Consider the following 12,640-nt stretch of genomic DNA (forward strand, 5'->3'; position numbering starts at 1 on the left):
GTGTATTAACTTTACTTTCACCATTCGAATCAGGCAGAATGGACAAAACATTGAAAGTGATGCCCTTTTTGCCAAAAAAGAATTTACAGTGTGACTGCTAACGCGTCTTCTCTCACAATATGCCAATTGCAACTGCGAGTAGACTGCTCTAGCTTATTCCAAATTACTAGTCGAGTATCTCTAGAATATGCGCTCAGTTTCTTAATAGTCTATTTCAAGTTAAGGTTGTGTCTTACACAGAGTTTTATTTGTCATGTTTAACTGCTTGTGGCTGTTCGTATTAAAACGTGGCATAATAATACATGATCTATATCGCACCAATAGACAATCAGATGTCTTAGTAAAGGATATATGACAAAAGAATTAGCTGCAATAAACTAGGAACTCGCCAAAAATGCAGAAAAAGGTTTCATTATAGTAGAATACATGTAGGATTGTTGCTTAATCTGCTAGTTCAATTTGCAAAGTGAATAATTCATAATTTTTAGAATGTGCACAAATATGTAAGCTACAAAATATCAAATTGAAAGGAATGGATGCCAATAGGTTCATTGGTGCAGTTGCTGGACATATTGGTGGTATGTTGCTTGGCTCGCTGGAGAGATTTTGCATGTGCCATGCAGACCTACAGTGACGACATATTTGTAGAAACACTTGGTCTCCTTGTTAACACTAGGAGGTGTAGCTTCATATTCGGAATCCAAAGGAAGTATGCTTTTCTGACTTCTAAAAATATATATCAGTGTCGACAGTGATGTTGTACGCGCTGTTATGATCTGAGCAACTCATGTAGATGCTGGCACTAGTTTCCACACGCAGAAGCTCATGGACACGCAACAATCGTTTTATGTAATACACCAGTTCAAATCTGGTTAAATTATAATGCCTAACTCACATCATAATCTGTGGAGTAAAGCCTGATTTCTGGTTTGTATAATCTGGTGGTTGTGTGACTTGATTGTAGAACTTTTCATAGCTACAAATGTACGATAAATAGCTCTATGCAGCGCGCTAAATCACAAGCACACAAGTTAAAACGTGCGTATGCAGTATACGTATGCTATTGAGTAAAGGTGGGTAACAAATAGCACACACTAATGCACATATTTTCAGGACATGGGAGTGTAATGACAAATTGTTATTGCTTACATCAATGCTATTTGGCACTTACGAACGTAAGCTACCTACACCTAGAAAAACGTGGCAATCATTTGTGGGAGAAAATCTTATAAGATATCAGAACTGCACCCGGCATTTGTGAGGGCGCGCAACCACATCACCTGACAATACCATAAAGTCTTCAGACTTTCTATATCATATGACAATAAACAAGCAAAAACCTTATTATAAACAAGATAATCACATACAGTAAAACTCACTGCTTGTACATTTTGATATTCGCAGGGCATACGTAATCACTGTCAACTCCATATGTTGAGAATGGATTCTCCATTAGTTCCTAAAATCAAACTCGGTCAAAACAAATTCAAACAAAATACCTAAGGAAGAGAAGATACTAGTGTATTGTTAGTGTATTGTAAAGTAGTAGTATTCTTAGTAGTAAAGAAGGAGAAGATACTAGTGTATTGTTAGTGTATTGTAAAGTAGTAGTATTCTTAGTAGTAAAGTGTATTCCGAAGTAGTGTTTGATACCATGAGCATGTGGATTAATTAGCTGATTACATTCCCAACACCCTCAATGTGCCTGCTTTACATTCCTCAAATGTGCCATTATCCTGGTACAACAAGCTACTCCATAACCACCTCAGCAATGTGTCTGCCAAAATAGAAAAAACTGGCCTATAATAGCTTATGGTTTTCAGGTAAATGGTTTATCGTTCCTAATCGGCGCGTTTTATCATACAATTATAATTGTGTTTTTTTTCATATTTAGGCTGTAATATCCACAAATACATGAGTAACTATTCAGTTTCCTGCTTAGAAATAGAATATTAGAATGAGTGAATGGAAGGGAGTGAAAGAAGATGTATGTTAGCTCAGACATGATCCTTAACCAACACATATTATTTCTAGTTAGTAATGATTATCCCAACTAACTAACACTCCTTTCATCAAATATGTAATAGCTTTAACCATAGATATAATAATAGTTTATTATATCTATGGCTTTAACAATTAATGCGCTCTGATCCTCAAGAGTATGAAATAGATTAAAAACTGTGTTACGTGAAACGTAATCTTAGCTGGAGGCTCTCTTATTTCATCTTTTTTCGACACTTCATCATCGGATGTGAGCTTGCATTCGATGTCAGACTCTTCACTGCTGCTGGAGTCAGGGTCTTCAGTAGTGGTGCCTGTATGGAAAATGCTGTTCCCCATGTCCTTCGACTGACCACTATGAACACAAAATAACATTCCACACCACTGGTAATCAGAGAAACATTAAACAAGGCCTAATTTATTATATAATTGATGAATGTATAGAGCTGAAAAGGTTGAAGAGTTCAAGCGCATTCAAATAAGACATGCATTTCTTTATGTAGGAGTTGAGGCCCTCACTAGACAAGAGGAAATAACTCTATATGGTTTAAGCTAGCCCATAATTATTACTAGTGTGGATAAAATGTACTCGTGCTTTTGATACTAGCATTGTGGCTAATCAAGCATGCTGCACTATCTCAACAGTATTTTTCTCATTGTACCAGCCAGAAGATGCGTTGCAAATGAGAAATGATCCTTAAAGAACAATTTAATTATGTTTTAATCGGAAAAAGCATGCAATCTCAATTCAAATCTCACTGTGCAATAGCTGAATCTAATACATACCTATTTATGGTGACGCTAAACCAAAATATTAGCACAAACAAATGATGTGACAGTAATTTAAACTCAACCATTTTGAAAGATAATAAATGAGAGAGTATATGACATGCCATGATTGATGACACGGCAAAACGTCTGCAAAAGTACCTCAAAAGGCTAGCTAGTATTGGTGATGGGCCCATTTGCACTACATAGCAATAAGCATACACCGACTCTTACCAGCAGTACTTCTTTACTCTATAATTCAAGTTTTAAAACCCTTGTACAGTGCTTGAAATAAGTGGTTACACATTTTTTCGAGATATTAAATTCAAGACTACTTAGAAGAAAAAGAGGAAAGTAATGCAGAATATTGAGTGATTACCATTAGATGAAAGTTTGCGGAGTTATTCATTATCATCGTGGTGCCATAGATGTACGATTTGTAAAGATTTAAAATATAAAGAGATAAGTATAAAAAATATGAGTATAAGGAAATATCAAGAAATAAATACAAGCCAGGACAATTTAATTATTAAAGCGAGCGTTTTTACCTGGGAGTCGTCTGAGTTGTGTTGAGTAACTGCGTCCATCGAACAGTTTTTCGCACCTCAAATGGGCTCAGGGCATGTTTGTCATAGTCGATCGGAATTGATTTAGACATGAAGGATTTGATGGAATTGCGTATAGTCATGTAGAAGAGGCTGTCAAATAGAGTCAGCTCCATGACTCTATATACTGAATTGAAGCCTAGCCTTATTGAAAAATGGGCTTCTCTATGAACTATGTGTAACTCTTTTTCTACTTCATTAAAAGGCTGAGGAAGACAGGCAATCACTTTCTGAGCAACCCACTGGCAGTAGTCTCTAAAACAGACAAAGCAGAAGCTTATCAGCATAACATATGCACATGACTCGTGCACCAAGCCAAATACAGACAGTTTATACGCGAAACAAACAAATTGTTTACGAAGAGCAATGAAGATATTTTAACGCCGTGAAAGCTTCTTCTCAAAGCGAAATAGAATAACGTAGTGGGCTGGATTGATAAATGATAGCTGAAAACTATGATGAACATGCTAAAGCTGAGCTTTAATGTGCCTGAAAGCGGCTGAAAGACAGCTGACGTCTGTGCGTGTTACGTTCTGGATGAAGAAACTGATAGTAGAGAAACAACACGCACAGGATGTACACAGCAGTATCACTCACATACGACTCTTATTACAACGTACTCTCACACTACTCTTATTACAGAGTACTCTCATACTACTCTTATTACAGAGTACTCTCATACTACTCTTATTACAGAGTACTCCCATATTACTCTTATTACAGAGTACTCTCATATTACTCTTATTACAGAGTACTCTCATACTACTCTTATAACAGAGTACTCTCATACTACTCTTATTACAGAGTACTCTCATACTACTCTTATTACAGAGTACTCTCATACTACACTTATTACAGAGTACTCTCATATTACTCTTATTACAGAGTACTCTCATACTACTCTTATTACAGAGTACTCTCATACTACTCTTATAACAGAGTACTCTCATACTACTCTTATTACAGAGTACTCTCATATTACTCTTATTACAGAGTACTCTCATACTACTCTTATTACAGAGTACTCTCATACTACTCTTATAACAGAGTACTCTCATACTACTCTTATAACAGAGTACTTTCATACTACACTTATTACAGAGTACTCTCATACTACTCGTATTACAGAGTACTCTCATACTACTCTTATTACAGAGTACTCTCATACTACTCTTATTACAGAGTACTCTCATACTACACTTATTACAGAGTACTCTCATATTACTCTTATTACAGAGTACTCTCATACTACTCTTATAACAGAGTACTCTCATACTACTCTTATTACAGAGTACTCTCATACTACTCTTATTACAGAGTACTCTCATACTACACTTATTACAGAGTACTCTCATATTACTCTTATTACAGAGTACTCTCATACTACTCTTATTACAGAGTACTCTCATACTACTCTTATAACAGAGTACTCTCATACTACTCTTATTACAGAGTACTCTCATACTACTCTTATAACAGAGTACTCTCATACTACTCTTATTACAGAGTACTCTCATACTACTTTTATAACAGAGTACTCTCATACTACTCTTATTACAGAGTACTCTCATACTACTCTTATAACAGAGTACTCTCATACTACTCTTATAACAGAGTACTCTCATACTACTCTTATTACAGAGTACTCTCATACTACTCTTATAACAGAGTACTCTCATACTACTCTTATTACAGAGTACTCTCATACTACTCTTATAACAGAGTACTCTCATACTACTCTTATAACAGAGTACTCTCATACTACTCTTATTACAGAGTACTCTCATACTACTCTTATTACAGAGTACTCTCATACTACACTTATTACAGAGTACTCTCATACTACTCTTATAACAGAGTACTCTCATACTACTCTTATTACAGAGTACTCTCATACTACTCTTATTACAGAGTACTCTCATACTACTCTTATTACAGAGTACTCTCATACTACTCTTATTACAGAGTACTCTCATACTACTCTTATTACAGAGTACTCTCATACTACTCTTATAACAGAGTACTCTCATACTACTCTTATTACAGAGTACTCTCATGCTACTCTTATTACAGAGTACTCTCATACTACTCTTATTACAGAGTACTCTCATACTACTCTTATTACAGAGTACTCTCATACTACTCTTATAACAGAGTACTCTCATACTACTCTTATAACAGAGTACTCTCATACTACTCTTATTACAGAGTACTCTCATACTACTCTTATTACAGAGTACTCTCATACTACTCTTATAACAGAGTACTCTCATACTACTCTTATAACAGAGTACTCTCATACTACTCTTATTACAGAGTACTCTCATACTACTCTTATAACAGAGTACTCTCATACTACTCTTATTACAGAGTACTCTCATGCTACTCTTATTACAGAGTACTCTCATACTACTCTTATTACAGAGTACTCTCATACTACACTTATTACAGAGTACTCTCGTATTACTCTTATTACAGAGTACTCTCATACTACTCTTATTACGGAGTACTCTCATACTACTCTTATTACAGAGTACTCTCATACTACTCTTATTACAGAGTACTCTCATACTAATCTTATTACGGAGTACTCTCATACTACTCATATCACGGAGTACTCTCATAGTAGTCTTATTGAAGATACCAAGCCAAAGTCTATGTTACTATGCAGAGATTCCCTAGGCATTATGCAAAAGAATGCATGATCGCCGAATCACTGTTCTGCATACTGCTCATATTCAGCTTGGCCTAGTTCCAAACTTTTCAATTATGTTAAACTATGCTACTAGACACTATCTAATTTCTGATTGCCTTTCAATTGACCATTTTCACTAGCTGGTATGCCTATCAGCAGGCATCACCAGTTGAGTATCACCTACAACCTGATACCAAATTACTATTCAACTTTAATGGAGACAAGACATTCTGATTATTTGTGGAGTATTAAACTATTACTGCTCAAATGTATTGATATTCATGTATGAAAGATATTTTCAACCACTGATATGTATGCCAGCTCATCATTTATATCATGTCAGGCTTCGGATGTAAACTGACAGATCAAGCCAGCTGTGGTAAAAAGATCAGCGCAATCCCATGCTGCACAATTTGAGCTGTCTGTTTGACCAGTCTATCATAGTGATGAGTGGAATTATGACAAGACTACATGCTGATGCATGCCATACATTCTCGTAACTTCAGACTGAGTACCTAGAGAAGCTGCCTAAAACTGTGGATTTGGGCAAGGTCATCAAGGTGTTCAAGGTTAACTCAGTGGAAATATGACAAACAACTTCTAAAGGTACGGCCACATGTAGCGATTTTTTCGTTTGTTCTGACCAAAATCACAAAATGAACGAGAAAATACAGAATTGTTTGGCCGAAATTCACAGAATTGTCAGAGCTGTGCAAACACACCGAAATCATCGACGAAATGCTTTTAATTGGCTAAACAAATTATTAGCGAGCATGATTCTAGCAGCTTTTGTAATTTATATAGTCCGAAGCACACAACGCGACACGCAAGCAAAATACTAAAGTAATTCGCCATAGTAAATACAATTTAAGCAGTTGCATCGTATGTACTATGTTGAATTGCACTGGTACTTTTATTGGGTGTCGTAATACATTTCTTGGACTATATAAATTGTGAAAGCTGCTAGAATCATGCTCGCTAATAATTTGTTTAGCCAATTAAAAGCATTTCGTCGACCATTTCGGTGTGCATGCACAGCTCTGACAATTCTGTGAATTTCGGCCAAATAATTCTGTGTTTTTCGTTCGTTTCGCGATTCCGGTCAGAACCAACGAAAAAAACTGTTCTGTGACGCCATTGCTTAAACAACACACAAACATAACGGGATGCTATTGTACTTCAGCTAGTCAGCAAGGCTGATATAAGTAAAGCAGTGAATATCTATAGACAACTGCAGTGATGCGTTTGTTTGTTGATCATACATAACTGACAAGGTTTAAAATGTTGGTGATGGCTTTAATATGTTTGAAGAACATACACTTTGGCTGGTGGAGTCCGGTTATGAAGATAATAGTCAGTTGGCAGGTCCCACAATGCAATAGTTTCTCTAAACGGTCTATAGATTCCAAGGAAAACGTTGTATGCTTGCTGTTTCTCACTGTCTGAAAAGGCGCAAAAAAGTGTGTTGTCTCTGTAAACATTCAACAATTCTTCCTGGAAAATCTGCTTTGCAGAGGTTAGTCATATTAACTTGAATCAAAATTAGTTGTGAAAAGAAGAAAACATTGAGCGATTCATGCCTTTAGTTCCACCAGTAGCCATGACCAGAGACATACAATAATACACACTGCACTTAGTGTTCTGCCTGTCCATGCATGCCGTTTGCAGAGTAACATAGAGATTTAAAATTTCTATAAATTCACCATGAAAAAATGTTCCAATATTTTAGTAAAAATATTTTAATAGTTTTCATCTTGTTCTCATTTATGGCGTCTGTAAATATAGCATAAACTCTATGAATGACACTCCATCCTTCATCACAACGGTGAGTATGTACAACCATTTGGATCTCTCTAGCAACAAAACTGTCATATACTTTCAGTAAAATGCAGTACAAGGGACATGCAGCAAGAGATTGATTTGCAAAATGGAGCAAACCTTTTCCTATAATCTAGACACAACTTTCAAGGCAAACAAAACCTTTATTTGTGCCTTTTTCACTAATGCTTTATTTCCATCACAGTCTTTCAAAGCTTTCTGGTTGTGCTAGTAGGTATTCTGTGGCCATCATTTAAACTCCTTCCTAGTTGATCAGTGATTCCTAAGACTAATGAACTGTCACAAAGGTGCGCAGTGCCTCCCATAATTTACAGTATGGTATATTGCCAATACAATAGAGATTATGAATGTCGCAACGCAATTTGCGGAATGCCAACTTTGCGTATGGTTTCGCTAACCACAGTGAAAAGCAACAAGCACTTAGTTGAAGAGCAAAACTCTTACACAGCTTGTTGTTTCAGAAGAAACCTATAAATAGCCTGAGTACCAGAAAAGGAATTCTTGTAGTATCTAGCGAGCGTCTGCAGGATATCATTTGAATGAGCTGAGAGCAGGTCAGTCTTCCTGTATGACTGAACTCGGTGCACCAAGTTGGAACCGCCATACTGTAGAGCAATTGTGTCCCCCTGGTCCTCGTAAAGTGCCTCCAGCATGCTCACACAGTCCGTGTCAAAGAAGAGCTCAGTGCTGGGTGTTACTCCAAGTGCATGCAGCTATAAAAAAGATAGAAACAATGCTCAATGACAGGCATGCATGAGATCATTCTCCCACAACAGACAGACATTGGGTATGGGGTGAAAAAAGCATCTTTGATCTTAAATATATGTTAGCTTCTCCAACCGCTTCCCTGACTGTTTAAACCATTAAAACAGTTCACTAACCATACAGTACCATAGCGCATGAAACTATTAAAATTCACTAAACATACATGTAAAATATAGGGTCATTACCTGCCACAACCCATCTTTAGTTATATTCTGAGGCTTGTTTGCTAAAGCTAATGATTTGATACAGTAGTAATTTTATCATAAAACAAGTAAACAGAGATAAAACAGTCAGCCTATATACTTACTGTTATACAAGGTACACCTGAGGCCACTAACTACTAGATCGCTGCTCGTATCACCAATCAAGAAAATCTTACAAAGCAGTAACTAGTATGAACACTCTAAACAACCAAACCGATGAAATGTGTCTATACTTACTGTAAATATTAGCTAGTTCTATCACACTAACAAAGTGGTATTATATTTACTACCCTATTTGTTTTGGTTTCTGGGGAGTCAGTAGCTCACTCCCGATTACAAATACGCTATGCTTCCATGCTTTGAGTATGTTTGGAGTTGCCTCCATTCCGAATCATAGAAACGGTAAAAACTGAACAACGTTCAACAGACAGAGTTCAACGCATTCATTTCCATTTCACTTCGCTAGATTTGTGTAAAAGCATCCGTTGAGAGAGTACTATTTGACATCCTAGAAACGCTCTGATGGATCTGAATCGATAATACTCGGCAAACCCTCCCCTGTTGGAGGTAAAAACAATCAGCATTGTGATATACTGCGATCAGGCATCCCCGCTTAGCTAGTGAAACTCGTTGATTACGCATGAATTGAAAATTAACCTTGACACAAAAAGTGAGTCTACTCTAACAAGTTTTGTCTTGATGGATACATCGCGAATCTTGGAAAGCCCTATAAAGTGCAACCGCGAGTCGTTAAAACGGTAGGTACAAATTCGTCGGCAGCTAGCAACTCTGAACGCATTCGAAGCGTGGAAACAGTGATTGAAAACCTATGTGATTGTCAGCAAAATTGCCTTATAAATTAAAGAGCAATGGTGAATACCACTTTTCCCTTCTCACACGGAGTTGCTCAGAAACGTTGCCCTAGAAGCGCTCTAAACAAATTTGGCCCAGAGAGAAAGCAATGCAAGAAAGGCATGGAACATAGTCACAAGGTACAAATAGAACTATTGCAATGTTTACAAATTAAAAGACTATCTACTTAATTTGATTGCTCTCTGTTGCCAGTAAATGTGACAAACACTGACAAGTGTCTGTCACCGACACATCAGCATACGTAACGATTCACTGAATACATTCACCATCAAAACAAAAACTCAAAAGCAAGAAAACTGCCCCACACTAAGATAGACGCCCTTGTCTAATAAGTAGGACGCATCGCTTACACTTTATACTAATTCATTTGGATGAACTGTAGTTAGAATACCAATTAGATGAGGACACACCGATAACATGTACGGCGTCAACAACACACTGTTGCTACGTCGTGTCAAAACGATCATTTTGGACTATGTCGGAAGAGATAAAACTGACACATCTGTGCCTGTCGAAAATAGTAGATACCAACAAACATAATTTCGATTCCATCGCAGTATTTCCAGGGCAAGCTGGTTACATACAAGACTCGCTGTTGCACTACTATAACAACAACTGGCTTTGAAGAAACAAATATTTTTATATGAACCAAATATTCTCATTTGTAACAAATATACAGGGCCTACTGGTGTAAATAGGAACTTTTCATGAAGCTTTTTGATAATTCTTTACTAAATTAAACCAGTCAAAATTCAGTTTTTTTTCTGAAGTTTAATTTATGTCATGAACCTCAAGTATGTTTGTACTTGCCTGTTTTCATAGTTAAATTGCAGCTATTTTAGCAAACATCCAACAATGCACCTAGCTGCACAGAATTATTGCTACAAAATATTATATTATTAAATATATTAAATAATAAATATACTGCAAATAAATGCGTACACTACATACAACATATATATAATAAATATACTATTTATAAGTATCAGTATAATAAATATACTAATGAAAAGTTTATCAACAACGTCATGGCCTCCGCAAGACTGAGACCAATTCTCATTGGTTAATGAATTTATCACCATGACGCAGTTTAATGCAACGCGCCTCTGTGTATACACATAAGAAATATCTACACTACACATCGGCGATGCATTTCACCGGTGATAGTTATTTTTTCCCCGTCAAAATAAGCTGGCAGAAATAGCTACAAAGATTTCTTACCAAACATGAAACAGATACAATGCTAGAAGAAAATTTAAACATGAATTGCTAACAGTTTAAACATTAAATATAAACAGTTAATTTCACCATTTCAAGCATAAATTGCATATTTGAAGTGTTTCCATTGAAGTGTTAGACACCAATACCACATGTGTCAAGATGATTTGTCTACTTAAAATTCATATTTGTACTGCTACAATGTGAATTGCTAAGACTGAGTAGTTAATAACATAGTAGATCAGCTGGCTTTAACGTTCCAGCATGTGCTGAAGTATTCTGGGTAGAGGGATCATCTATGTGTATATTGTGTCTGAAAGATATCTTTCTGTGGCAGACCACATTCTGACAGAAATTACACCATAAACTACACTGTAGCTAATGGTTACCCTCTAAGAGGTAGATGACTATGCTGTTACTCAATCATAGTAAATTACTGTAGGGCATGCAAAGGAACTACTATTGATATTCAGCTTTACCATAGACAACTATTATATAATACTCTATGATACAAAACTGAATGATTAGTAGCTCTGTGAAGGAGAACAATGGAGAATATTGTTAGGTTGAGCATGTCTGCTATATATAGCTCCAATATTGATAATTCTATGATTGATAACTCTATGATGAATAAATCTATGATGGACCAATATATGATGGATAATTCTATGGTGGATAACTCTATGAAGGATTAATCTATGACGGATAGCTCTATGACAAAACGTTAAGCTACATGAAATGTTCCAAGATCATTATAAAAGTTTTTGGAAAGGCATAAGAAGGAACTTTAACCTGATGGCCAAGGGCATGCTTCCCTACAGAGAACTGAGCAGTGTTGGTTCTGTCCAAGCAATCTACACAGTTTGTGCGGATGACTCCGTGCTGCTTACGGTCTGCATAGCCAAGGCAATTGCTTACATAGAAGCCTGTTCTTTTAATGCAACTCTCCGAGATGTCATCCAAGTGGGCGAGGACATTGGCTCCCTTCCTAAATGATAGACACGAGCGGGTGGGTCTCGCTAGCGCAGGCAGTCAGTTTCTCATCTAATACGTACTAACATTTGACACCATTGTTATTGTTATGGAGTGCTAGAGGTGAAGGAATTGACATGAGGTGCCTTGCGCAATTCGAGGGAAACCAGTAACTCAATTTCAAAACGGTGCAAATTCAGGAGCGTGAGGGCAAAACAGATGAGATAAAAGCAGAGCTGATTAGCATTACTGGGAACAGCAAGGTTGTTGTGTAACTTCATTGTCCTGCGGCGGTGTTAAACCATAACTGCCACGAACAACTTTTATCATATTTACTAAGTAAATCAGACATGCTGATTCCGATTTTGTAATCAAAATAAAGATTAGGCCACTAACTTTCAGAGTAATGAAGAACTTTTTATAGCGTTTTAATATCGGTCTCGAAAACAACACGATCCGGCATAACAAGCTCCGCCCATAAATACTTGACGTAACCTAGCTTTTTAGGAACAGAAGTTACGTAGGGATGTTTAGACTGATTTAGAACAATAGATATGGGTGTTTTAAAATCCATTAATATCTAAATTCAGCCTTAAAAATAATATCAGTCTTTTCTGAAAGGTAGATAAGCTATTTAGCATTGCATATTTAAAAAGCGCAATAACAACGCTAGCTCGTGATAAAACCGCGCTTTTTGAGCT

At 36.5% G+C, this 12,640-nt stretch overlaps 2 protein-coding genes across 2 annotated transcripts in view; one reads left to right on the forward strand and one right to left on the reverse strand.

Annotated features, from left to right (window-relative positions):
* Positions 1-548: 548 nt before the first annotated feature.
* The window catches only part of LOC137408416 (polyphosphoinositide phosphatase-like), a 37,374-nt gene continuing 25,282 nt past the window's right edge, over positions 549-12,640 (reverse strand). The window contains exons 13-20 of the mRNA XM_068094943.1: positions 11,760-11,955; positions 8,396-8,621; positions 7,388-7,511; positions 3,318-3,629; positions 2,188-2,356; positions 1,380-1,459; positions 896-976; positions 549-726 (exon numbers count right to left, since the gene is read on the reverse strand). Of these exons, the coding sequence (XP_067951044.1) occupies positions 549-726; positions 896-976; positions 1,380-1,459; positions 2,188-2,356; positions 3,318-3,629; positions 7,388-7,511; positions 8,396-8,621; positions 11,760-11,955 (1,366 nt within the window). The remainder of the gene's footprint in view (positions 727-895; positions 977-1,379; positions 1,460-2,187; positions 2,357-3,317; positions 3,630-7,387; positions 7,512-8,395; positions 8,622-11,759; positions 11,956-12,640) is intronic.
* LOC137410664 (coagulation factor V-like) lies at positions 3,858-6,079 on the forward strand. Its single transcript, XM_068096126.1, has 2 exons — positions 3,858-3,990; positions 4,935-6,079. The coding sequence occupies exons 1-2, from the start codon at positions 3,858-3,860 to the stop codon at positions 6,077-6,079; spliced, it is 1,278 nt and encodes a 425-aa protein (XP_067952227.1).

The sequence above is a fragment of the Watersipora subatra genome, chromosome 1 (genome assembly GCF_963576615.1).
Source record: "Watersipora subatra chromosome 1, tzWatSuba1.1, whole genome shotgun sequence".
Taxonomy (NCBI): domain Eukaryota; kingdom Metazoa; phylum Bryozoa; class Gymnolaemata; order Cheilostomatida; family Watersiporidae; genus Watersipora; species Watersipora subatra.